Source organism: Abramis brama, assembly GCF_963993115.1.
Source record: "Abramis brama genome assembly, chromosome: 13".
NCBI classification, from domain to species: Eukaryota; Metazoa; Chordata; class Actinopteri; order Cypriniformes; family Leuciscidae; genus Abramis; species Abramis brama.
The window spans coordinates 23576349-23601963 of NC_139975.1; the positions used below are offsets into that span (position 1 = coordinate 23576349).

The window sequence follows — 25615 nt, forward strand, 5'->3', positions numbered from 1 at the left end:
GCATAACCAAAAAGTTTTCTGGAACAAATCGCCTAACATCTAGCCAAGATAAGCTTTGGTGTGGGTTAAAGTTGGTTGTGCCACAGATCAGCTGACAGCCCTAACACAATCATGACACCAGCACCAAAAAGTTACTAAATACAGTCTGATCATTAAGCCGGACAAGGCCAGTGTCTATTTCTACACAGCAGCTTTTGACAGGTCAGCTTACACAAGCTGTTCTTTGCTAACCTCAGGCTCTGGCAGCAAGAGGATTCCTGATTGTGCCGGGACAAAAAGTCTTACTGAATATTGAATAAAATATGCAACCAATCCCTCGCTCCTACAGAAAAAAAATCTTAATTAGTATTTTTGTCTTGTTTTACAGTAAAACATTTTGAAATACATTTACTTAAAATAATTTAAAATAGATTTATTTAAAATTTATAATATAACATTTACATAATATTTACAAAAGATATTAAGACTTATTTTGAGTAAATATATTGTGAATTAATTTTTCTTAACCCATTAGGAAAAGTATTTTTTTTTTCTTGTTTTCATCATTTATGCTTAAAACAAAAAAGTATTAGCTATTATATAAGATATATTCAAAGATTTATTCTCAGAAAACATCTTAATATGTTAAGCATTTTTGCTTCTCAAGTGTAAACGCACCTCGTTTTAACACAGTTTAGATATTTACTGGAAAACGCAATGAATTAATATAACAATAATAATAATAATATTTACTTTTAGTAAAATAATATTAACTTATGTTATATTTAAGGCAGTAAGACTTATTTTACATGAATATATCTTATATATCTTAATTAATTTCTTACCCCAACCCCTTTCCATTTTAACCATAAATTCCACTGAATGCTGTTAGCTTCGAGCCATTGATATATTGGTGAAAATATTTTAATATCTCATGCAATTTTACTTTAAATAAATGATTTTTGTTTTAAAGATGTTAAAGATACCATTTCTAGAAAACAATACAAAAATACTGAAAATGAACAAAGCTTTAAGGTCGTTCAGTATCACAAAGACAACCAATATTTACTGCAGACTTATAAACCCCTATTGCATGGCTTATCCTCCATTATATCTCCGTCTAATACACACATACAAACAAACATCTAAAGCAGGGAGTTAGAATAGGGGTGTTAGGTTTGCTTGCTCTCCGACTAGGAAATGCTTCATAGTATGTAATGTTGTGAGGGATACATATATCTAATTACCGTAGCATTTCCCCATGGCTCTTTAGCGAAGAGGAAGAGATGGGCCAGGGCACGATTTGATGTAATGTGAGAGACGCCACCTCCCAGAGGAGGAAGAGGAACAGCAGCTGCAGTTCCAAAAAGGGATAGGGATATATGCAGCGCCATAGAGGGATCCTGCCGACAAGCGGCTATTTTTAGACCATTGAATAGAGAAATGTATTTATAGAGCTTTGAGTTCTGTCGCATAGAGGAAGCAGTAGCTTTAGGGGTTCAGAGGATCAAAGCTTAGCTGACAAGCAGCTCTTAACGGAGGAGAGATTGACAGGCGGTGCACTCTTCGGACAACGAACCGCAGTGTGTCTACTCTGCCTGCAGCACGACAAAACACAGTCATCATCAGCCCTGCCGTGGTGACATTTGCACATTCTCACAGGAATAGCTGCACTTGGGCTAAAAGCAGCCTCCAACCCAATGCACATCTCTAAAAGAAACCTCTGCAGTAGACAGAAACACTCAGCCTTGTTCACGTCAGTGTTTTAATCTGCTGGTCACAAATAGAGCATTCCGAGGTCAGGCAGAAGATTTCAGCCAAAGCTGCTCGCTGTACAGCTTCTCAAAATAACAGCAGACACGTGAAGATATGAGACGGAATTTCAACAGTTCTGAAGGCTTAATTCAAGACTGAATCAGAGTGGACATGAGGAATAATAAATAAATATCTCTTCAAAGTCATATGTACAGATGATGCAATATTCAGGGGGTAGTATCACCAGGAGGAAAGCAGCTGGGAGATGGATCCCTGTTAAGGCGATTGTGAAGATCAGATGAATAATACATGATTCTGTTTGGGGGATTAATCCAACACTGAGTAAAGGTAACTTCAAAAGGAGTCTTCACAGAGGATGCTCTGGTGCCTCTAGTGGACAGCAGATGCAACTGCAGGCAGACAGTTGTTTATGACAGACACTGCAGCAGATCCTCTGCACGTTTGAATCTTTCAATAAGTCCTTCATCACAGAGGTTATGAAGTAAGCAACACAAGAACAATGCAGTTCTGAATTTGCATGCAAGCAATACGAATAGCTTAACGTTTCAACATCATTACAGTGTCTTTGACATCCACCACCCAGTGGCTCCAAAGAGTATTTGGACATTTAAGACGCAATTAAAAATGTATGAATGTCATTGCATTAATAAATAAATATCAATCCAACCAGCACATGCAAACAAATCATAATCATGTGTATTTCATCACAGTAACTATTAATTACTAATGTTTGACAACTAGAAAGTATCACTACACTTTTTATAGTACTTGCACTTATGTGTACTTACAGTGTACTTACCTAGGAAAGTACTAGGTAATATAAGGTAACTACATGGGTTAAGGTTAGGTTTAGGGGTAAGGGCAGGGTTAGTACCTAGTTATTAACCAGTTAATACAATTACTATAATAAGTACATAGTATGTACATGGGGAACAGGACTGTAAAATAAAGTGCTATCCTTTTTTGAGTGGTCGACTGATATAGATTTTTTTAATGGTTGATAGCAATGCTGATATTTTTTGAGAGAAGGGCTCTTTTATATCAACCATTTTTTCAGGCCAATGGTTGATATAAATCCGATATATATGATATCATACAATTTAATGTAAAGATAGTAAATATCACATATTGCAATGAAATTTGTATTTATTTGATGCAATATTTACTAAATTGTAAGTATTTTGAAAATGTATCAATATGAAAAAAATGACCGAACTTAATTTAAACTTTTTAAACCCGCAAAATAAAAAGATTTATACTTTAGATAGCAACTTCTTGATTCTGTAATCATATTATAGTATTTTTCACAAAAAAAAACGTAAGATGTAAACTCAGTAATCTGGCAAATCTGTGCCCACTGGGAATCATATTTTCTCAAATAAAGACCTGCTGACGGTAATTTTATATATAGCACAGCATAGTTTGAAGTGAAGAACTTAAAAGTTTGTCGTTCATGTGTTTCCAGTGACAACAGAATTCTAATTTCCGCATTCAATTTGGAGAACAGGAGATCCTAAGGCATTCTCAACACTGTCAAAATAAAAGTCTGCCAACATTTATCAGGCAAACAGAAAAACTCTTAAGCTGTTGCTAATATATTTTTAAAAATGACAATTATTGGCATAGGCAATATATTGGTCGAACACTTTTTTGCCTTAATATTGAACCATATATCTATTGTTTAAAAATGTTCTGAAAAGTACTGCTTGGTGTTTTTATGATATCAGTTGGATTGATATTTTGTTATCTATGCATTATTTTATAGGACAATTAATTTGTGTCCTTAGTGTCCAACTACTTTTTAGATCCACTGTATACATTTAAATACAATAAAATGGTCCATCAAGTACTAAAATGGTGCAAAAGCAATAATTTTGTAAGAATATTTCGTAAAATCTTGTCTTTAAGTCTACATGTTAGTCATCTCAAGTAAGCTGTAAACCAGTGCAAAAGAGGTTTGACTCATAAAATAAAATCCATATTCTCCGTTTCTTCAATAGTAAGACAGTGAAGCAGACAAGTTAGTACCAGGGCAGCCAAAAGCATCATTTCGACGGACGGCTGAGGTGTTGATCCAAGCGGTAAGTGCAGGAAACAGCACACTCCACCAGTAGCTGTGCGCTACAACAGCATGTCTGCATGCCCCTGCAGCTCTTCTCTCATTGGATAAAACTATCTCCCACAGTAACAGCCCTTGGAAAAGCGGAGATCGAGTATATGGACGACCACTCCACAGCAGGGCGCAAGCACCACTCCAGTACATACACCAGTCAAATGACGCATCAAACAGCAGCCATCCGCCCCCTTCACGTATGAAGAGCCCTATAGGGAAAGTGCTTCTCATGGTCTGTGTGTGTTTGGATACTGGCTAGCAGCAGATGATGTTTTGTCATGGATATTATCCACAGCTAGCGATAAGGGAAGGTGGGTGAGGCGATCACAGAGGGGAGGACGGCAAGGTAGTTGGAGGGGACGTAGCCTCTCTGGCCACGCGTCTCCACCAGACTCCATTCCTTGTTTCCACGCTTATCGTGAGGCTCCACCACCCGCACCGGCTCACCAGCCCTCAGAGAAATCTCCCGACTGCTCCTCGCGGTGAAGTCATAGCCCGCGTACACCTGCAAATGGAGAACGGAGAGCGTTTCAGTCTGATTGGTAATAAGAGGAGTTATTTTCTGTGAGTTCTGTGAGTCAATGGCTGCGCTTACATTTGGCATTAACATGCGACCTGTATCCGGATGTTGTCCACATACACATCGAAAAGACAAGTGCTTCTGATCGGAATGTTATCCGATCAACGTGTCCAGGTTCGGAGGTAGTCGAGGACGCATTGTGATCGGATCTCAGTGTAACGTAAACGCAATCCAGCCATCGTGTCTGCATTCACAGGTGGACGTCACACAAAACCCCGCCCACTGTCATTATTCCCCCCTCCTCTCTCCAGGAATTGCTGCACGTAGCTGTGTGGTTTTGCGATACAGTCGAGTGCGAAGTACATCGCAAATATACTGAAATGTTTGCCTTCGCACCCGAAAGTTGCAGAACCATTCATTTTCGGTAAAGAACGCGCATTTTTCCCAGCACAGCTGGCAACGTTCTCGGACCCATACGTTTCTCTGTACCGTTTCCATTACGCCATCTATCCATTATTAGTACTTGCAGCCTCTTCATCCTCCTCATTTTGCGAGATTTGTAAAACGCCCCCCCGACTGAAAACTGTTTTTAAAAGAAAACCCACCACTTCAGGTCGACTTTGCACCAGAGCCATCCTTTTTTTTGAATGCGAGATCTGATCTGAGATCCGATCTGTTATCCAGATACAGAAGCCACTTGATGAGGACAGGTGTAAACGCACCGTGTCCTAATTGGCTTATGATCCGATCTGCTTGATCGGATCACGGTGATCGCATGTTAACGCCAAGTGTAATCGCAGCCAATGGCAAAACCCACACAAACAGTAAAACCGAATAAGAAATCTGTCTAGAGAATGTATGTGTTTTTTGAGTGCTCTGCAGAGTATATGCAACATCTTTTTAGATTTGAAAGTTGAGTTGTATTTAGTGTTACACAATGTGCTTGAGACATGTTCAAGTGTTAAGAGTGGGATGTTTATGATATTACAGCTCATAAGAGAATAAAAATAGCTGGGTGGAAAAAAGAAAATCTGAAAGGATAAATTAGATGAAGTGCTCCCCCCTGTGGCTAACACCCATAATGCTTTATGAATCATGTTCATTAGTGGTGTTAGCTAAGGCTAGCATCACTATTGATCACACCTTCTCCCAGGGATTTGAACAAACCTCTAGCCCTAAAAGTTGAATGAAAAAGTTGCAGCAGCAGATCTATCCTAATATCAATAACATGAATTTAAAAAAAATAGGGAGGATATTCATTTCATGCCGACTTTACACAAAGTGATATTTGTAACAAACACTAAAAAAAAAAATCATTAACTAAAAAGACTAACATAAAACTAGACTAATATATTTGGTAACACTTTATTTTACAGTGTCCTTGTTACATACGTTACATGTACTTACCATAGTAATAACAGTATGATGCATAATTACATGCAACTAACCCTCAACCAAATCCTAACCCTATTGTAAGTACATGCAGTTACTTAATATTACTCAGTACTTAAATATATAATTACACTGTAACAATTACACCTTAAAATAAAGTGTAACCATATATTTTAATGACTAACTAATAAATAAAAATAGACAAACTCATTTTAGTTTTGATACATGGTATATTTATAATTCATAGCATAAATGTCTAAATAAATGAAAATAAAATGACAAAAAAAAAAATCTATTCAAAAGAGCCCTAAATCCTATCTAGGGAGATTATTTTTTGCCAATAAGCAACGTCATAAATATGCTAAAAGCCACCCAGAACACCACTGTGGCGAGTTCTGCATGGGCAAACAACTCACATTCTCTTCACATTCTTTTCTTGAAAAACAATGCTTTGTAAACGCAAAATTATAAAAAAAATCCACTTGAGACTACAAAAACTGGATATATAATTGATCTAGGAGGCGTAAATGTTAGCCAGTCGTGTTTTCTCACAAGCTGAAAGAGAATTTCTGCACTGTCACAGTCACAATGATAAACAACCTGTGAAGGTTGTTCAGAAAAATGTCACATTTTTACAGTCACAACAGCAGTGTGTCTCCCACAGTCAAAATCTGCCTCCCACATTATGCTTTCCTAAACATGAAGCCACAATGATATGGAACCATTTGACTGTCAGATCAAGCAGATGACTGAATCAGAGTGTGTATGTGTGGGTGCCGTGTGTGTGCCGCGAGTGTGTGTGTTTGTGTAGGTGGCCGTGATCGAGTATATCACTTCTTCTGACAAGGAGCGGCAGTTCATTTCTGTTCTTCCAATACTGAATTCACAAATGCGGAAGCGTGTGATTGATGATCATGAGATACTGAAAACCTGCCATCAATCTCCAAAGGTCTCGTTCTGTTTGACACATGAATCAGACCCAGTAACTAGGCGGCCTTATGACCCGTCAGTCAAAGCGCAGGTCTGTGCCTGTGTGTGTCACTCACCTGAAAACAGGGCGTGGTCACGCTGTTTAGGATCGGCTGGGCTCCGGGTGTGTAGGAGTGTCTTCGGGGTCCTGGACCGGTGGGCACGACGTTCAGATGAGGAGACTGTGGAGGGTCAACGGTCATCTGGTGGTAGCGTGTCAGTTTTGAAGCAGGCACATAACCCCTCGGGCCTGAAGAAAATTAAAAACAAAGTCCTATCAAGACACTCAAATCCACATATTTAAATAATTTTATCCTGCAGATTGATGAAAGCTGATTTGAAAGAGTGCTTTAACTGTGCTTGACCAGCAGATGTCAGTCATAACATTACCAAAGGCTTTCAGCAGCAATTGTTGCACTGGTAATACTATCTATACTGGATATATGATATTTTTCATATACCCACTTACATAAAATAAGCTATGTTGATCCCAGAACAACATTCCTGTCCAAAAACATAGTCCTAACCCTATTCCTACCCCTAAACCTAACCCATAATTTATCCCTTTAAATGAGAGGGAAATGATAGAGGTGAATAAGGAGTATAGAAGTGTAGAACCCACCAACCCTTGTTATAAGCCTTGAACTTGACATTAACTGTAAACCGATACCTAAAATCTGATTGGTTGATTTATGTTCACCTCTCTGGGTCCAAGGAACGTACTAAAGTCAAAACATTAACTAATAAGCAGTGCAACAGAAATGATATGAAAAGCAATTTTAGACAATATATGAATGTTTAAAATACATTTAGACTACGTTCTCTAGCACCACTTTATTCAAACAGATTAACTATTATTACATTACACATTATTGTCATTAGACCTGATCTTTCCATTTTGTAGATGCCACACGTTATGAAAATATCACTGCATTGAAGTAAGTGTAATTTGTATTATCATATGGTTTATATTTTGCTTTCAAGCGGTTTAATCAGATGGATTTTATATTGCATTAGAGAACGAGAAATCTATGTTGCTAGAGGGGTTGTTCTGAGCATTAAAGCAAGTTTAATTTAAGAAAAGACCTTTTGTTTGCAATTGCATAACTATTTTCCAATTTGTTATTAGGCCCATTAGCATGCAGTATATGAGAGAATCAAATGGATCAATCTTGTTCACCCAATAATACATGTTCAGGTTTAAACTGATTCCAGCTCAGTTGTCTTTAAATACACTATAACCTAATTCTCCTCAGTTTTCCACATGCCAGATTTACCTCCTGCATCAACCAGCCAGCGGCGACGGTCTCCTCGCGTGTCCATCTCACTGACGACAGCTACCAGCTCTCCCTTACTGAGGGTCAGGTCAAGGTCACGGGTGCCCACCACAGGGCCTGTCAGCTGGTAGATCTTCTCCGAGCCATGCTTAGCGTTCAGAGCCTTGAGACGCTGCTCATGCGCGGGACTGGGCGGCTGAGACGTCACAGACATGAAACAGAATAACATGTTTTATTTAGTACCTAATCAGATTTAACGTGATATTGCATGCAGCTGAATAAATTACATTTAGAATGCAAACGTACATGAAGTGCAGTAATTACAGTGCTGGATCACTTTGAACTGAGAAACTGAGAGAGGAAATGAACATGAGAGGAAGATACTTCAATGATTTACACCAGTGATCTACGTTTTGATCCCTTTCAGGAAACACGCAGTACTTCTGAAGATTACAGGCCATCTCTCTGTTTGATCCTTCTGCCTTCACTCGAAACTTATCAGGACAGATTTCCTTTGGTAGGGCTGAGACTACCAAATATTATATTAATATGATATTTGGAAAAAAATTACATTGAGATATTTTGCAATATATATTGCGATATGAAAACTTCACCAGATGACTTGAATAGCACTATTAGGAAAGAATGAATCATTCTAGAATGACTGGGGTGATTTTGTAATGTAGTAAATCTGCATAGAAAGTAATAAACAAGTTACACGCATAGATAAATATAATAGAACAAAGATATAAATGAAATAAACAGTGCTTTCATTTTTTCAGGTAAATCTAACTGTATTCAGGTACAGAGTCAGACATTGAATAATCAAATGTAAAATAACACAGCATAGTCTTCACTGTATAAATTAAATATAATTAATTTAATTAATTATCTTTGTTAAAGCAGCAAACGTCATTTTTTCTTTCTATTTTGTTGTTTGACATTGGTGTTGTTTAACATTGGTGACAAACTATGAAGGACTAAAAATGACAGAACGAAAAATAAATAAATAAATAAATAAAAGTAGAAATAAATAAATAAATGCAGAAATAATAGTGAAAATAAATACATTTTGGTAATATAAACGGCTATTTCTGTATTTTTACATGTATTTATTTATTTATTTATGCATTTCTATATGTATTTATTTATGTATTTATACATTTATTTATGTATTTATATATTTATTTATTTATATATGTATTTATTTATACATTTATTTATTCCTACATTTATTTATTTCTGTATTTCCACATTTATTTATTTCTGTATTTCCACATTTCTACATTTATTTATTTCTGTATTTCCACATTTCTACATTTATTTTTCCCTGCGCATGTATGCTAATTGACCAATGGCTAAGCCACGCCCCCAAACGCGATGAGCCAATCACAGTACGCATAGCTAACCCAATACACTCGGACATTCTCTGATTGCTTCCTCGTCCATTGCAATGCATTGCGGTTATCGGTTTTCATTCGTTTTTATGTTTTTTCTTGTCATTTTGGCTTTAAACGGCGTGTGTGTGTGATTTTGGTTGGGTGACAGTTGTAGGTTACAGTTTGACAAAAGCACAATGTTGTGTTTTACACAAATATAAGTAGGCTAAACACTTTGCAGTTTTAATTATGTCCTGTATGAACAAAATGGAGTATGTTTTTATGTTTCCACTGTTCGATCGCGCCCGCTCTCTGACACACACACACAAACACACACACACATTCCAGCAATGCAATCTTGACATCGCAGCCTGTTCATTATTCTGTGCTCACACCAAACGCGAATAGAGCGTCAAATTCGCGCGTATCCGCGTCTAGTTCGACGCTTGAACATTTTGAATCCAAAGCGAATAGGACACGTGTATAAAGCGAGCGTTTGAAGCGAAATAGCACCAAACTATAACGTTTACACTGTGAACTGTAAATCTTTGTTCTGGAGCTGAAGCTTATCGACCTTCTCAACTATAAAATTATTATTATAACCCTCCAATGCATATTTAAAGCCCTTTTGGTGACATCGAGATGATATATAATCTTTCTGTCTCCAAAAAATCATCAATTGACTCCTGTGAAATGTCTCCTACTGTGACAGCTGCCACAGCGCCTGTTACCGAATGTTGACTGTTTGTCTGAGTGAGTGGAGGGGGCGTGGTTAGCCATTGGTCAATTAGCATACATGCGCAGGGAAAAATAAATGTAGAAATGTGGAAATACAGAAATAAATAAATGTTGAAATGTGGAAATACAGAAATAAATAAATGTAGAAATGTGAAAATACAGAAATAAATAAATGTAAGAATAAATAAATACATATATAAATATATAAATAAATAAATATATAAATACATAAATATATAAATAAATGTATAAATACATAAATAAATACATATAAAAATGCATAAATAAATAAATAAATACATACATGTAAAAATACAGAAATAGCCATTTATAATACCAAAATGTATTTATTTTCACTATTATTTCTGCATTTATTTATTTATTTCTACTTTTATTTATTTATTTATTTATTTTTCGTTCTGTCATTTTTAGTCCTTCATAACAAACAGCTGCGAGTATATTATAGGGTATATTAAGACAAATGCACGAATCCAATATAATGAATGATATGCAACCGTTTTCTTTCTCAATTGTTTATAACACATAACCGACTGTTTATAAGGATATTCACCAAGACGGGCATTCTAACTTCGATGCCTATTCTTGACATCGCACACCCTGCTATCTGACTATCGTGGATGCGCAACATCGCGATATCGATGCTAAAACGATACATCGTGCAGTCCTATTTCTTAGTGGTGGCAGACATGATATTGATTAGAACCTGAACGCTGAGACTCTGGGTAATATCATCTGTTTGTGTCATTAGCTGTAGTGATGGTCTAATGCCTATGACATGACATCACAGACAGAGAAGAATGAAATATGAAACGTGACAATGGTGCAGTCTCTGCTTACCTTGGCAAAAGATGATGATATTAAAATATTTACACAACATGAAATCATAATGGACTCCATTTAATGTAATAAATGCTTCTAGTCTTAATTTCCTTGATTCATCAGTGAACATTAGGAAAAAACATTCATCTCCTCTCAAACAGCTTTTCTTTTCTGATAATTAATCTTGACCCATAAATATCATAGCTCGGTTTTCACAAACCAATCAAGTTCTGAGGCATGATCAAACCCCGTCCCCAACATTTTGGTCAAATACACTACCATTTTGACCGGTAGTATATTTTTGCTGTAATTTGCGTTTGACTAAATAAAAAGCAGCTGTTTAGGGCCACCCGTAATTCAGTAACCCCAGGACATGACATATTTTACTACGGTATGTTCGAAATTAATGGATGAATTGATGTAAAACACATGAGGTCTAAATTACATCAAGATGAATGAATGGCTGCATTTAGCTATGGTTGTATTCAACACTGTCCACAGGCACCGTTAAACTGCAGTAAGGGGACAAAGTGTCCCGTAGGAAGACGTCTCCACCCGGCAACAGACAATAGTGCGTCTCTGTGTTGGAACTGACCTGCACAATGGGAGCATTGAGCTCATCTTGAACACTCTGACACAGGCTCTCCATCCTCCTCGAACCCTCCAGCACCGAAGTCTCTGCCCACTTCCAGAACTCACCAGCTTCCAAATAAGTGTGTGGGAGCTGCCAGGAGACAGAGAGCAATTCATAAACACTGCCAGCCTGCAAAAAGTTAAATTTAATAACACTTTTCCAACCACATGCTTGCAGTGTCGGATGGTGGATTATTGCACAGAATGTTCAACAGTTCCTGAAATTGATAGGTATTCAAGTGTAATCATGAGGATGACATAATTAGATGACTTTGAAGGTGAATCTCGTGAAACCTATGAAGAACATGTCCAGGTTATAATTTACTCCAAAAGCAAAAAAATAAATACAAAATATGTATGTATGTATATATATAATATTTTGCATGACGAAAAAAATGAATAAAATGTTTTGCACCATTAGGATTTTTTGTATTGTGATATTTTCATGTGAATTTTTTTTTTCTATTTAATTTGTAAATGTATATGGTAGTATATGTACTGCATTTAATGTATGCTGATTTAATATTGTTATTTTTTAGTTTTTGTGGTTGATCAAAAAAATAAATATAGGATGATGGATCTGATTGAAAGTAGTAAGCTCATTTATAGATTTATTCATCTGGGAATTAGGCACTGTAGAAATTAAAGGGTGTGTTCAGGTTTGGTTTGATTTAGGGTGTGTTCACACTTCTAGTTTGGTTCTCTAGGTTATTTTGGTCCAGACTAAAAAAGAAAATGACACATTTAGTACTGGTTCGCTTGGCGTTCACACTGACATTTTTAACACCTAACCTAAAGAAACAAAACAACAAAAAAGACGTATATTTTGCAACGGAACTTGTCAAACATCCAAAACAATGCTGTGTGTTGTTCCAAATGCACTTGCTGTTCACTCTTAGAAATAAAGGTTCAAAAGCTGTCACTGGGGCGGTACGTTTTCAAAAGGTACACCTTTGTACATAAAGAGTGCATGTTGGTACCTCAAAGGTACGGTACATATTATAACCTTTTAAAGGGTAGCGTCCCAGTGACAGCTTTTGTACCTTTTGTTCTGAGAGTGTATGTGCATACATATGATGGTATATGATGGAGCTGAGAACTCGTGAAGAGCTTATAAAATAATCCCTCCATCACAAACGGAGATCTGCTGCGAGGAGATGCGTTTCTGATCATAGTTTTTCTCATCATAGGAGCTATGTTGTCCACTATAGTTTGGTACAGGTGTCAGAAACGCCCTGTCCTTGCAGCAGATCTTTGTTTGTGTGTGTGAAGGAATTCCTGGCGCTGTTTTGACCCCTTTACACATTTCATAAGATCTTAACGAGTTCTCAGCTGGTAAAAATACCGCATTTAGCCCAGCAGGCAACATTGTTTTGGATGTTCGGGAAGTTCCAAAATGTACGATTTTAGATTCAGTGTTAAAAATGACAGTGTGAATGCAAAGTGAACCAGGACTAAATGTATCATTTGGTCTTTGGTCCGAAACAAAAGAACCACGAGAACCAAACTATAAGTGTGAACTAAAGCTCACTGTATTTTGTCCTCAGCCTTTAATAAAACCTGAGTATTTTTATCTTTTCCTGTAAAAAGTACCTGATGGGTAAAGCTGGTGGCGAGCTGCTCCATATCCGCCGCCAGGTCTCTCTGCAGGCAGCTGAAGGCCTCTAGCATGGCCCACAGGAGCTGAAGGGCTTTCCCGTTGAACTGCGGCAGCTCGGTCAGCAGCAGAGTGTTGATGGTCTTGTAGGTGTTAGCTATAGCTTGCTCCTCAAAACTCAGGTTACTCTTCTCCTCGATCAGCTCATAGTCCAGGAGCTTGTCTTGACGTTTGCGGATGAGGTTTCGTGGTCCTGCCATCAGCTCTTGCAGTGAGCTCAAGGGCTTAAAGACTAGTGTCTTCAAACGACTCTCCTGTAAGTAGCAGCAAAAGTGGAGGAAAATAGATGTACAAATTAAGTTCAGGAGGCAAGATACAGTACAAGAAATGTTCATGGTTAATTTAATCAATAACCAACAACCGATCGATGATATAATTTTATTTTATTTTTTTTACACGTCACTTTAATGCATAAACCACTGTCTTCCTCTCAAATAAGAAGCATTCTGCTAAAAAGGGTGCTGTGTGTGACCATTTCAACCATAATTTCAATGGCTGGTGAACAGTTAAAAGATCTTGGCACAATTTGTATCCCAACATGATACATGGTGTTTTTGCAGCTGTATTGGTTCTAGCAGGGTTAGACATTGATGAATGGAGAAAACTAAAGTGGCGAATAGAGGCACCACAGAGAAGAAACACGGTGTCATGACAAATGTTGGTGATCCAGACTTTAGTAAAAGATGCCATATTTGATTTGACATGTACAAAAATGAGGCAGTGAGGGATAGAGGTACAGTGTGTAACAGAGAGCTGCAGGAATGAGTACTAAAAACCTGGAAACGAGTTAACATATTACTTACCATTCAATTGTTCTAAAGTACTTTTTTTTGTTAAATGCCTGAAATAAGGTCTGTAGTTCACACAAACTCAAGATATTTTGAGGTTTTATCTTACAACATAAAATACATCAGTAATCCCCCTTTATGATTTTTTAAAAATGTGCTCATGTGTCTTGAAAAAGGCGGTTGCTAACAAGTGGCTAAATGGGACTACAGAGGTTGTCGGTAACATTAAGGGCCAGATTTACTAACAGCTTGCACCGGCACAAACCCTCTTTTGGCGTTAAAAAACTACTGTCAGGATTTACTAAAGACACACAATGAAAAATTAGCACTGAAAAGACGTGGACAGTTATTTTTGTGCCTGCGCTCGCCAATTTACTGGTGTTTGCGCAATATTTATTTAACTCACAAAAAAACATGTCTTAAACCAGACACTAATTTGCACTGCTCTTGGTAGATTGTGTTGGTCATTATGGAAATGGCTGTCTGTGTTCTTTAATTTGCGTGTCGTCAGTAGATCACAGGCAGAACTTTCCACTCCCATTGGCGATTTTATGGGATTGCGCTCTCACGCTGAACAGGTAAACTCATCTACTCACTATTCCGTTTTTACAGTCTTGTTTTGTTTGTTGTTGTCTTGGAAAACCGGTGTATTTTAACTTAAACTAGAATGTACATTTCCTGAAGAAAATGTGAGTGGTGCTTGCAGTGGCAAAACTCGCCACTCGGTTGCTAGGGTGCTGTTAGCTAGTTTTTAGCAAGATGATAACAAAATTAGCATCATGCTAGCATCATGTTAGCATGAACAGCAATTTGCAAGCATGATTATCATGTTGCTAGCATGATGCTAGCATGTTTTTACCACGTTGCTAGCATGGTTTACCATGATTTACCATAGTTTACCATGATTTACTATAGTATACCATGATTTACCATGTTCAAGTATGATTCTAGCATGATTTACCATAGTTTACTATGATTTACCATAGTTTACCATGATTTACTACGATTTACCATAGTTTCCCATGATTTACTATAGTGTACCATGATTTACCATGTTCTAGTATGATTTACTATGATTCTAGCATGATTTACCATAGTTTACCATGATTTAGTCAAAAGAGCCAAGCCCCATCTCTATACGATGTTTTGATGCAGAGATATACGTTTTGCTAAACGTTTGCTAGGGTACTCTGTTTGGTTGCTATGGAGTTGCTTGGCAGCTGCCAATAATGAAACTGCAAAGGCTTCTTGTCACTATGAATGATATAAACCAACTCCAATGCCTCTGTGACATTCAGAATGCAAGATATCCCTCTTTTGGATTTTGGAACTTGAAATTCATAACATGTTATTTGTGAAAATTATCTTAAACAAAACATGTTGGTTGGTCACAGAGCTTATTTTCTGCAATTATCCAAAAGTCAATGGGAAAATCCTTTGGCCTATTGTGATGCTTATATCCGGTTTGCCTACAAAATTACATCATCCCTTTACCACTCCAATATGTGTAAATTAATATATGTGTTAAGCTCATGCACCTGGATGTTGATTGCTCAGTCATCTCCAAGAAAAAAAATGAACATGACTTAATTTTTTTAGGAACAGTACACCATATTGAACAGTCATTCTGTCCATTCACATCCTTGTTTCATTCATGCCAAATAAAATGACTTATACTCAATTAAATTAAAACGCAAGAGAAGCTGTAAAGCTTGAAGATGTACATTAAGGATTTTAAGTTTCCCTCCCAAAAAACACAACTTAGTTTGAAAGATTCACAAGAACTAAATCTCTCAGAATGTCTCTGAAGGGTGTGAACTGTAATCTCCTTAAGGTCTTACATATGAGGGGTAAATCCACTGTCTGAGTGCTACTGTGATTTCTTTAGAGAACAAGGCAGCTTTCTCCCCTTCCAGATCAAGATCAGCTTCCTCTGGTCTGCAGCTGAGGAACCGCTGTACACAGAAACAGAGCTCAGATGGTTAAATAAATCTTTACAAACACTCCAAGCGCACAGCCATAATCTCAACTTCACAATTTTCAGAAACCCCTTCCATCTGCCCTGGGATCAACCCTCACACATTATTTTCCTTTCATTCACCAGCTGGAATAACAATGGAAAATGTTGAAGAGTCTGATCCATGGGCGTACTTGCTTCACATTGAGGGAACACCAAAACAAATGAGAAGATCAAATCTTTAAGTTAATTTGTAACTATAGCCATTAAGAGAAAGAACAGTAAAAGCAAACCTGTAGATGGTGGAGATAAGCCTCCATGTTATCATGAAGCTCTGAGACGCCCCTCTCCAGGACAAAGAAGAAGCCAGCAAGAGCATCATATTCTTCATCCTTTACCTATGATGGGATTGATTTACAAATCATCATTTAAGAATTATTTGTAAAAAGTCATCTTATGTGGCAATGGTGTCTGATGCTATATGGAAACAATGTGGTTCTTTCAACATGCCAAACATTTCTGTTCCTTTGTTTACACCAAGCATTGCTCTTCAGTGTAGTATCGTAGGGTTGGGTACCGAAACCGGGCACCGATATGGAACCGGTAACTAAGTAACCGTATGTAACCAGGCCGAATTAAAATGCAGATTTCAGTGCCTCATTTCGGCGCAACTTAAATGCCTCAGCTGTCGGTTGAAATATTTGCCCTCTGGTTCTCCGAAACGGACATAAGAAGCATCATCACCGCATGTGATCGCTAGTTAACCCTTTGACGCATTTGATCGTTCACACCGGTGGGATTAGAATGTTCAGATCGCGTGAACATCAACTTCTAAATTCAAATTTGTGTTCGCGTGTTGGCTGGCGCTGAGCCAGAGACAGACGCTCTCAGCGCTGTCATATTATATCACAACTATTCAGTGTTTTCAACCACATAAGGTTTATTTATAAAATACACACTGATGTCTACGGAAGCGGCAATAACAATCGTTTCAATTATAAATTGATGACGTGTTTAGATAGGCTACACATTGTGTAGGTAACTATAAAATTTACTGTTCTTCTCACACTTCACCAGCCACTTTAATCCTCATTGTGCAGGACATGCAATAAGTCAGGAGAGGTGTCGTATTTGGCCAGAGAAGGCAAAAAATTGTGAAAAGAATTGCTGAAATCTAAAGCTGGTTTGTAGCATACCAAATACAGACTACTTTGCTGTTATTAGTACTGTAGTGTTATTTTGTGTTAAATTATTGTATTTGGGTTAGGTGGCTTAGGTTTTATTGTGAATTTGTTATGTAAATTTGTTGTGTTTTGTATTTAGACTACTTACATTTATATATTTACTCTAAAATTTTAATATATTCAATTTTAAGAATTTTTTTATTTTATTTTTTTCAATAAAAAAGCCATTCTTTAATGTCATTCACCATCGTTTTGAGGCTCTATTTTTAAAAGTATCGAATTTGGCACCGGTATCGGAAAAAACCCAAACGATACCCAACCCTAACTGTTTGTCAGTTACCTTTGGCACCATTCCTGTCTCGTGCTTTATGTACTGGCTAAACCGGGCCGTCTTCTTGGCAATGCTGTGGCCACTGAGTCGATTGATCTTGTCCTTGATGGTCAGGTTTTCTGTCTTCTTGTACTTGTCAGCTGTGACAGTCAAAGAATGAGAATAATCAAGCAAATCAAACCTCAAGCATTTCATTCATGTTTTCATGCTATTATTAACCATGGATTTGCATACTTTGCTTCGGTAAGCTTTGCTGCCTAAATTGCATGAATGTTCTCACCCACTTCACGGAAGCGTTTGTATTCATTGATCCTGCAGTTGATCTGGACCGCAGTGTGAGCGGTGTGCTCCAGGATGAGGTAGGCTGGGTGTTGGGGGTCTGTGTGTTTCTGGATGGTCTGGAGCAGCAGGGGGTAACGGGCGATTCTCTGAACCGGCATCACCAGGAAGAAACTCAGAGTGGACGCATTCACATCAGGACTGAAGACAGACGGGATCAGGGGTCAAAAATGGAAGGAATGTTGTGTAATACACTGGTGTATTTGTCTAGGAAGTCATTGTGCTCTCAAGGAGTTGTTCGAGACATACACAACCTCAACACAACACAACATGGTTGTTGTTTATGAACTTACGCAGATGACTTGATGATTCGGATCATTTCTAACCACAGGGCCTCTTTCTGTTTGTAGCTGTTCTCTAGAGCAGTGATGTTGTTGTAGTTGGCAAGATACTCCTTATAGGCCATCTCTATATCTTGAGACAGACTAAGGAAAGAGTCACCTGAGAGAAAGAATAAGATACTTTAATAATAAAAAAATATACATTTTTATAATATAAAACAAGATTTACATCTTTTCCATACAACATACAGTACACTACCGTTCAAAAGTTTGGGGTGAGAATGATTTTTTCTTTTTAAAGAGAGGATGCATTAAATTGATCAAAAGTGACAGAAAAGACATTTATAATGTTTCAAAAGATTTCCATTTAAAAAAAAAAATTATTTTGAACTTTGTTCATCAAAAAATCTTGAAAAAAGTCTCATGGTTTCCACAAAAATATCAAGCAGCAATGTCTTTAACAATGATGATAAGAAATGCTTCTTGAGCAGCAAATCAGCATATTAGAATGATTTCTGAAGGATCATGTGACACTGAAGACTGGCGTAATGATGACAAAAAAATCAGCTTTGCCATTATAAAGAAAAAATAAAATTCTAAAATATATTAAAACAGAAAAGTTATTTTTCAATGAAATAATATTTCACAATATTACTGTTTTTACTGCCTTTTTGATCAAATAAATGTAGCCTTAGTCAGCATAAGAGAGATCCAAACAGAAGGAATTTACACATAACATTCTAAACCTCAAACATCATTATGCTCATCTTGACATTCAAGTTCTGGATTCTTCAACCATGAGCTCAAGGAAAAAAATATGTTAATCCGCATGTGGGCATGACACACAGACAGCATGACTGAAAGAACTGAGCAAATCGAAAGTGAACTGGAAATTCCAGTCTGTCCGGCTGTACTCACAGAGAGTTTGCAAGTATTTCGGGTCGCTGTGAGATATCTGTGCCTGGTCCAGGAGGCTCAGGAGTCTGCTGGAAACATCCATCACTTCATCAATGTGCTGGAACATGTTCTCTAGGTTCGGTGGAGGAGGCTGCAAGGGACCCGATAATATATGATATTATTAAAGCTTGTTTACCTACAATGGTTATACATTTCAAATATGAGAGAAGCAAAATCATTTAGTCCCAATTATGAGCCATTTCTGCTTTATAGCCCATTCCCTCCTGGTTTGAATCAAATATTAATATAAGTATTATCCAATTCGATTGATTATTCTTATTATATGATGTCATTATTATTTTTTATTTACCTGATTTCTTTAATATTACATTGTTATGTAAATTTGTTGTGTTTTGTATTTAGACTACTTACATTTATATATTTACTCTAAAATTTTAATATATTCAATTTTAAGAATTTTTTTATTTTATTTTTTTCAATAAAAAAGCCATTCTTTAATGTCATTCACCATCGTTTTGAGGCTCTATTTTTTTCTTTGTATATTGTTTGTTTATGTTTGCTTGGTTTTTGATCATGTCATAAGTTCTTGTTTTTATAGAAGTAGTATGTTGGCCTGTAACTAATGAAAGAACACATTTACTTAAAGTAGAGTTTAGAGGCTAATTGTTGTATTATCTGATTAGATTGTCAATATGTTTATATAGGAATGATAGAGTGCATCAATGGTATTTCAGTGGTGGTGGAAGCAATACATATACAACACAGAAGGCAGTTGGTCTTGTAAATAACAGATGTGTGGCACCTTAACAGATATTCAATGAGTGAAAGTGACTACAAGAGAACTTGTGTACCTGGAGTTTCTGCAGGTTGCTGTTGATGGTGACTGTACAGAGCTGCATATGTTTCAGGTAGTTCCTCTCAGTCTGCACCAGCTCATCTATAGACATGAGCTGCCTGTGAGCGTCCCTCTCTCTGGCTGCTGTCTCCTCTGTTGCGGCCCGTGCCTTTCTCTCTTCTTCATTCTCTTCCTCTTCTGCAAGCTCTTCCAGGGTGTCATTCATTTCTTTAGTTCCTTCCTTCTCCTCTATGACCTCGTCCTTTGCCATCAATCTTACATTTGCCTTCAGCGAATTCGCCATAGCAGGAATGCCTAAAATGCATATAGAGGTGGTTTAACAGCTTTTACATTTCTAAAGAACTTAATACGTAGCACGGTTTACCTGTCCAATGGTAATGCACAATATTTATATATAACCCTTAAGATATTCAATTAGAAACTGTGTTGTGTACTTGGACAGTAAAATAAAGACTGTAGCTTGATTCAGTGTTATTTTAGTATTTTTATACACTGTTACAGTTTATATTAATATTCTGAAGTAACTTTCAGCTTTCGTTTAATACATTTTTAGTAATTCTGTTATGTGTTTTGCCATTTTATTAAGTTTATTCTGCTTTATTTTTATTTAATTATAGTACAAAATTAGCCATTTTGCCCTGGCAACTAACTGAAATAAAGTTTTTCATGTAATATTTATATTTTATTTCAACTTCATTTTAATTACCAAGAACTTTCAAATAGGGATGCACGATACTGAATAAAAACGCGATATGCGATAACTCATTAAATAATGCGATATTCGATATGCGATACAGCTTAAAGTGTGTACAATTTTTTAATTATATTTAAAATTATATAACCTACATACATGTTTCACATTATTTTTGTCAGTAGAAAGCATCCCTACAACTTTTGAAAGTGTACAGCAGTTTTATTCTAGCATAAGTAGTAAGTGTCATTTTAACATCATATGAAACGGGGGTTTTTATTCAGAAACTGAATAATCAAATGTAAAAATAAAACACTGCTTAGTCTTCACTGTATGAATTAAATACATACTGATTCTTATTAAATCTACAAAAGTTATTCAGTCAAGTGAGGGATTTTGTTCATGACACCAGTTATTGCAAGCCGTTATGATATACATATCGCGATATGGACATTTGCAATATTTTGATACATTGCGCAGCTCTACTTTTAACAAATTTTAAATAATTTTAGTTAACAATCGCTTGATTAGGCTAAAACCCACTGTAGGTAGTAACACATGTAAACATACTTACTTGCACTCACTGTGCATTTGAATAATTTGAACTCAAATAGCCAAATCTCACTAAAAAATAATGACTTCCAATTGCTTTCTAGCTGCAATTAGTTGTCAGTGTGTAAACGCCCCTTAAAAGAATGCTGATCTTGGATTGTATGAACTGCATGAACTTCCCTTTTAAGCTCATTCATCACAATTATGTTAAAGCTGACCATCAATCAAGACTATTACACACATAAACCAGACTCGGCCATCACACTATAAGGACCACCCATAAAGGGCTGAGTGCTCTGTATTGTCACCTACCCAGAGGGGGTAAAACACCATGTGTCTCTCCACGGATGATGCTATCAAAGACAGCTTTTGATTGCAATTGTAATAAAACGTACATGTATATATCCAAAAAAGAAACAAACTCAAAACAACTGAGGACAAAGTCTGACTAAGCAAACTTTTATGATATTTGCGCAGTCACTGAAGATAATTAAAGGTTCATAGACCATCAACACCTCGGTTACAATTCCAGCTACACCCACAAGCACATAGAAAAATATGCAAGCACATCTATACACAAACAAAAACCGTAAGCACAAATTTCACCACATCCGTAGCCATTAATAAGGAAACAACACACTTGTAACAAGTGCTCAAGACAAGCACACTCAAAGCGAAAACCACAAACTCAGCAAGTAGCGCAGAGCTTACGCTCGCTCACTAAGAGCTTTAACAGTGGTGCACTGCAGTATGGCAAACCCGTTCTTAAGGACTAAAGAAATGACAGGTTTACTACAAGAACAATCCCAAAAAAATAACCAAATGCATAATTACCTTTACAGAATGGGAAAAACGAACCCTTGGAGTGTCTTGCGCTGGAAAAAATGAGGTGTGCAGCTGGGGAAAGCCCAGGCCAGACTCTCAGACCTGTGTAAGTTTGTCCACTGAGTCACACTGCAGGGCCTCATGTGGCACGGGTGTGTGAGGGAAGGGGGGATGGGTGGGTCAGCTGGGAGGTGGGATTTTAGCAGTGGGGATCCCGGATAGGACACACACTTTAATGAATACACAGATTGACTGCAGTATCCATTGGGAAGGAAGTGACGCCTGCACAGGATGAAGCTGATTGGATGGCAGGAGTTCAAGAACTGGTGTGCAACACACTCAGCTGTGCAGCAAATGCAGTAAACAAAAGCCCCATGTGGCCAGGAAAGAACACACCAACTTGAGTGAGTCAGAGGTCAGAGCTGTTAAAAACCAAAAGCCATTAAGCCAACTATCTTAGACATATTCTTCATGATGTAAATGGACACAAAGTGGTTTTACATTAAGATTTTAAGTTAAAATTTGCACAAATTGAGATCATAACACTTATGCAAGTTTGAAAATCTAGGATATTTTTTTTTACTCGCTTAGACCTTGAAATAAACTGAATTTTAGGATTTTGGGGGGGGGGGGGGGGGGCAAAATTTCACATCAGCAAAATCTCATGGGCAAAAAAAAGGTCCATTGTTATATTGTCAATAATGTATAGACCATATAAAAGTCACTTTCAAACCAAACTGTTTTCTGTTCGCCAAAGAGGCAAATCCGCATGACCAACCTGAACCTAGTGCGAAATCTGTGTGCGGAAATATTTCACCTTTTTTCGAAATTCTTAATCGCGTAGATTCCTATTGAAATATGAAAATTTGATGAACAATGGTAAATCTGACCGCACCATAAGACACAATTTTTCAAGCAAACTTGTCTTCACATTGTTATGCTGTTAATGTAATTAATAATGAGAAAAAAATACTGATGTATTTTGCAGTATTGAATTGTATAAGAACATTTTTTTCTCCATTTGTTTTAAGCTTTTTGCAGTTCAATAAAAAAGACTTTAAAATCTATACCTTAAACACACTACAAATCACTTTAGATACAAATGGATGGACACATGTGCCAAATTTAAAGTAATTTCTCAATTAATATGAGGTTTGTACTCATAATAAATGTATATACATATACCATAAGTATTAGCCAAGACAACTTTGTTTAGAGTCACCAGGAAATCAAAATTGACATTTCCTATTTTTTTATGGATTGCAGGATATTATAATTGATTTAAATTCATGTGTTCTCAAAATCTTTAATCAAAATAGCTTCCCCTCCCTTTTGCTTTCTACATCTCTTCTTCTCTGTTTACTGGTGTGAGGGCGGGATATCCTGTGACTCACATGAGATTGACCAATAGCAAACCACAAGCATCCAATCAATTCCCAGGGACAAAATCCCAAAAGTCCCACCCTACATTCTTTCTTGCTCGAGAAGCCGTTTCATTCTTTCATATTTCACAATAGGGAAGAAAAGACTATCACAACTTTCGTTTCATGCTGCCTTTTAACTAGTTTTTAACAAGGCCTAAAGGGCTAGTTCACCCAAAAATGAAAATTCTGTTACTTACCCTCAAGTCGTTCCAAACCTGTAAGACTTTCATTCATCTTCAGAAAAACAAATAAAGATTTTTTTTATGAAATCTGAAAGCTTTCTGTCCTCCATTAACAGCTACACAACTAAGAATTTGACGCTTCAGAAAGTTCATAAAGAGATCGTAAAACTAATCCATATGATTTGAGAGGTTTAGTCCAAATTTTCTGAAAAGACACAATCTTGATGAAAAGATTGAATTTAGGCTTTGATTCAAATGTAAACATTCATCAACTTACACATCAGTTGTGGTAAATGGAAGCTCAAGCATGTTTGCTTGACATGCAAGAACCAATGAGGTTCATTCTCATGTTACGCAGCACGTTTGAGCTTCAGCAAGAACCAATGAGGTTCATTCTCGTGTTGAAGGGATAGTTCACCCAAAAATGAAAATTCTGTCATCATATACTCACCCTCAAGTTGTTTCAAACCTGTAGGAATTTATTTTTTCTGCTGAACACAAAAGAAGATATTTTGAAAAATGTCTGTAACCAAACAGTTGATGTGTCCATTTACTTCCATAGTAGGAAAAAAAAAATACTATGGAAGTAAATGGACACATCAACTGTTTGGTTACAGACATTTTTCAAAATATCTTCTTTTGTGTTCAGCAGAAAAAATAAATTCCTACAGGTTTGAAACAACTTGAGGGTGAGTATATGATGACAGAATTTTCATTTTTGGGTGAACTCTCCCTTTAAGCAGCACGTTTGAGCTTCTGCAAGAGGGTTGATCTTGCGAGTCAAGCAGGTTCGGTTGAGCTTCTGTTTCTGTTCATATGGATTAGTTTTACTATCCCTTTATGAAACATCAAAGTGTCAGTTGTGTTGCGGTCAATGGTGGGAGAGAAAGCTCTCAGATTTCATCAAAAAGATCTTAATTTGTGTTTCGAAGGTGAACGAAAGTCTTACAGTGTAATCTGAGAGCTTTCTGTCCCACCATTGACAGGTTTGGAATGACATGGTGAGTAATTAATGAAAGAATTTTCATTTTTGGGTGATCTATACCTTTAAGGTGTCATGTCAACTGCACAAAACCTCAGACTGCAGCCTTCGTGTGGGTATGTTTTCTCAGTTTACTTATTACCATAACAATAAGAAAAGTACACTGTATAGATTTAACATAGGCTATATTTTGTGATAACACACCTTTAGTGGTAACAAATTTAACATAGGCTATATTTTGTGATAACACACCTTTAGTGATAAAACAAATAAGAAAAAATGCAAATAAATTTAATTAGTTAAAATTAAATTAAACTCATACACTCAATCCTCACTTAGTCACATAATACAAAATTCCACATTAAACATCGTAAATAAATAGTTCACTCAACAATCGAAATTATGCTACTATTTTAACACCCTCGTGGAAGAGTAAACAGCTCATAAATCCTTTTCTATACAATTAAATGGTGACTGACTGTTATTATGTGTCATCTTAATTTTCCACGTAAGAAAGTCAGTCACACGGGATTGAAGGAAAATGACCTTGAGTAAATAATGGAAGGAGTTTCATTTTGAGTGAGCTGTCCCTTTAATGTTATGTTTGAAATTTCGAATGTAGCATTACATGTATTACACGTTTGCATCTCACCTGTGTGTTCTTACCTGTAATGTGTTTACAGCGGAGATTCCTCGGACGTAGAACACAGAAACATCGCAAGTACGAGCACTTCAACGCTGTCAAGTTTAAGCCGACCTCGAAAGCGAGACTGACTGATGTTGCTTTTGAATGCCACCTGTTCTTACGGTCCTCGCGCTCAGGAACAGGTTCACGCGCAAGGCCCAGCGTCACGCATTCCGATCATTCCGCGCGAGTGGCTTAGTCATGATGACATACATTGTTTTTCTCATTCGCATATTAAATCGGATGAATGCTGCAGAGAGACATCTGATGCGTTGATTTCTTAGAAATGTTAGTAGCCACGCAGTGGTAAACCAGAAGACAAACCGTTGTTGTGGTAAAGGTTATCT

General features: G+C 36.9%; 1 protein-coding gene and 1 long non-coding RNA gene across 4 annotated transcripts; one reads left to right on the plus strand and one right to left on the minus strand.

Moving 5' to 3' along the window:
• Nucleotides 1-1311: 1311 nt before the first annotated feature.
• On the plus strand, nt 1312-6241 carry LOC311095013. The gene is made up of 3 exons (XR_014608751.1): nt 1312-2236; nt 3756-3836; nt 3941-6241. It is a non-coding gene; the product is annotated as an uncharacterized lncRNA (long non-coding RNA).
• arhgef37 (Rho guanine nucleotide exchange factor (GEF) 37) lies at nt 1727-25615 on the minus strand. 3 transcript variants are annotated; one of them, XM_084133300.1, is made up of 13 exons: nt 25250-25615; nt 19923-20221; nt 19072-19201; nt 18166-18313; nt 17814-18013; nt 17543-17673; nt 16312-16416; nt 15903-16016; nt 13210-13527; nt 11579-11707; nt 8027-8222; nt 6827-6999; nt 1727-4373 (listed from the first exon to the last, which is right to left on the minus strand). In XM_084133300.1, the coding sequence occupies exons 2-13, from the start codon at nt 20208-20210 to the stop codon at nt 4164-4166; spliced, it is 2142 nt and encodes a 713-aa protein (XP_083989426.1). In that variant the 5' UTR covers nt 20211-20221; nt 25250-25615; the 3' UTR covers nt 1727-4163. The 3 variants fall into 3 exon arrangements, with proteins under 3 accessions (XP_083989426.1, XP_083989425.1, XP_083989424.1); XM_084133299.1 differs by having other exon boundaries at nt 25236-25276; XM_084133298.1 differs by lacking the exon at nt 25250-25615 and adding an exon at nt 22005-22144.

Coding starts and splice junctions, on each gene's coding strand:
- arhgef37 (XM_084133300.1), bottom strand. CDS start 20,210: ATGGCGAATTCGCTGAAGGCAAATGTAAGATTGATGGCAAAGGACGAG. Junction 19,202..19,922: donor GCAACCTGCAGAAACTCCAG/GTACACAAGTTC, acceptor GGTCCCTTGCAG/CCTCCTCCACCGAACCTAGA. Junction 8,223..11,578: donor TCAATGCTCCCATTGTGCAG/GTCAGTTCCAAC, acceptor GTGACGTCTCAG/CCGCCCAGTCCCGCGCATGA.